We start from the raw sequence: 1566 nt of genomic DNA on the forward strand, positions 1-1566 counted from the left end.
GGAGCACAGGCTCCGGACGCGCAGGCTCAGCGGCCATGGCTCACGGGCCCAGCCGCTCCGCGGCATGTGGGATCTTCCCGGACCGGGGCACGAACCCGCGTCCCCTGCATCGGCAGGCGGACTCCCAACCACTGCGCCACCAGGGAAGCCCAGGAAGGTTGTTCTTTGCATTTTTGTTTTAATTTGTTGAGGGGCTGAGGATGAGATATCAATATTTTAAGTTCTTTGCAGAATTCGTTTTTGTCTTATTTTAAAGTTATTTCATACCAAGGTACTAATAAACCCTTCATTTGATGAATGGACCTGCTAATTCAGTTTTTCTCCAAGTGTGGTCCAGAGACCATCTGCCTCAGAATTACCTGGAGGGCTTCAGAATACAAATTACTATGCCTCACCTCAAATCTGCCAAACCAGAATCCCTGGGGGCAAGGCCTTGGAATATGATTTTAACATTCTCCCCAAGGGATTTTTATGTTCATTGTATTAAGGGCAGCACCTGCTAACAGACAACTGAATTCAATTTAAATGTACCTAGAAGAGGAAATTATGTTTGTGTGTGTGTGTGTGTGTGTGTGTGTGTGTGTGTGTGTGTGTGCGCGCGCGTGCGCAGTTATTGCTAAATCAGTTAACTGACCATTCTGATTACTGCTACTGACCATTCTGATTACTGCTATGGTCCTTTTTCCCTATAGACCAGAGCAGCCCTGCTTACTCAGCTGAGGATATCATCAACCCCAGCTGGGCCTTTTGTCTATGTGTCTTTCTGATAGATCTTATGAAAAAAATAATCGTTTTAAAACCCTTAAAAACTTACAGACAAACACATACTTTTAAAAGAACAAAAAGAACCCTTACAATTCTTCCAAAGAATCGTAGCTACATCCAGTTTTCCTCTTCAGGTTCTAAGTGTCTAGAGGTAATAGACGGGAACTTCAACACAGAGGAACATTCTTAGGTACGGATTGCAAGCTTTTATCCCACCACACTGCCCTCCTTCTGTTGGCAAGTGTGGGAGATGCTCTGCTTAGGCCTGCTTTGTTTCTCTTTATAGATCATGCAACAGATGAGTGACCACCGCTACGACAAACTCACTGTGCCTGATGACACGGCCGCAAACTGCTTATATCTAAATATCCCCAATAAAGGCCACGTCTTGCTGCACCGAACCCCAGAAGAGTATCCAGAAAGTGCAAAGGTAAAAAAAAAAGTCCTTCCTGCCACAGCAGCTGAGTAGGCCTCCCTTTGCAGCCTTCCTGCCTAGGGATTTTTTTCACAATAGAGTGACAAATAACAGGGCTTCCTTTTCCCCTATACACATCATTAGGAAAGCCAAAAGGATAACGTTATTTATTTATTTATTTATTTATTTATTTTTATATGATTTAACATCTTTATTGGAGTATAATTGCTTTACAATGGTGTGTTAGTTTCTGCTTTATAACAAAGTGAATCAGTTATACATATACATATGTTCCCATATCTCTTCCGTCTTGCGTCTCCCTCCCTCCCACCCTCCCTATCCCACCCCTCTAGGTGGTCACAAAGCACCGAGCTGATCTCCCTGTG

The 1566-nt window shown here is 43.9% G+C and overlaps 1 protein-coding gene across 2 annotated transcripts in view; it reads left to right on the forward strand.

Moving 5' to 3' along the window:
• The window catches only part of DDAH1 (dimethylarginine dimethylaminohydrolase 1), a 168658-nt gene that overhangs the window by 159802 nt on the left and 7290 nt on the right, over positions 1–1566 (forward strand). For both annotated transcript variants that reach the window (XM_024119982.1, XM_024119983.3), the window contains exon 5: positions 1052–1195. In XM_024119982.1, the coding sequence (XP_023975750.1) occupies positions 1052–1195 (144 nt within the window). The remainder of the gene's footprint in view (positions 1–1051; positions 1196–1566) is intronic.

The sequence above is a fragment of the Physeter macrocephalus genome, chromosome 4 (genome assembly GCF_002837175.3).
Source record: "Physeter macrocephalus isolate SW-GA chromosome 4, ASM283717v5, whole genome shotgun sequence".
In the NCBI taxonomy this organism is placed as follows: domain Eukaryota; kingdom Metazoa; phylum Chordata; class Mammalia; order Artiodactyla; family Physeteridae; genus Physeter; species Physeter macrocephalus.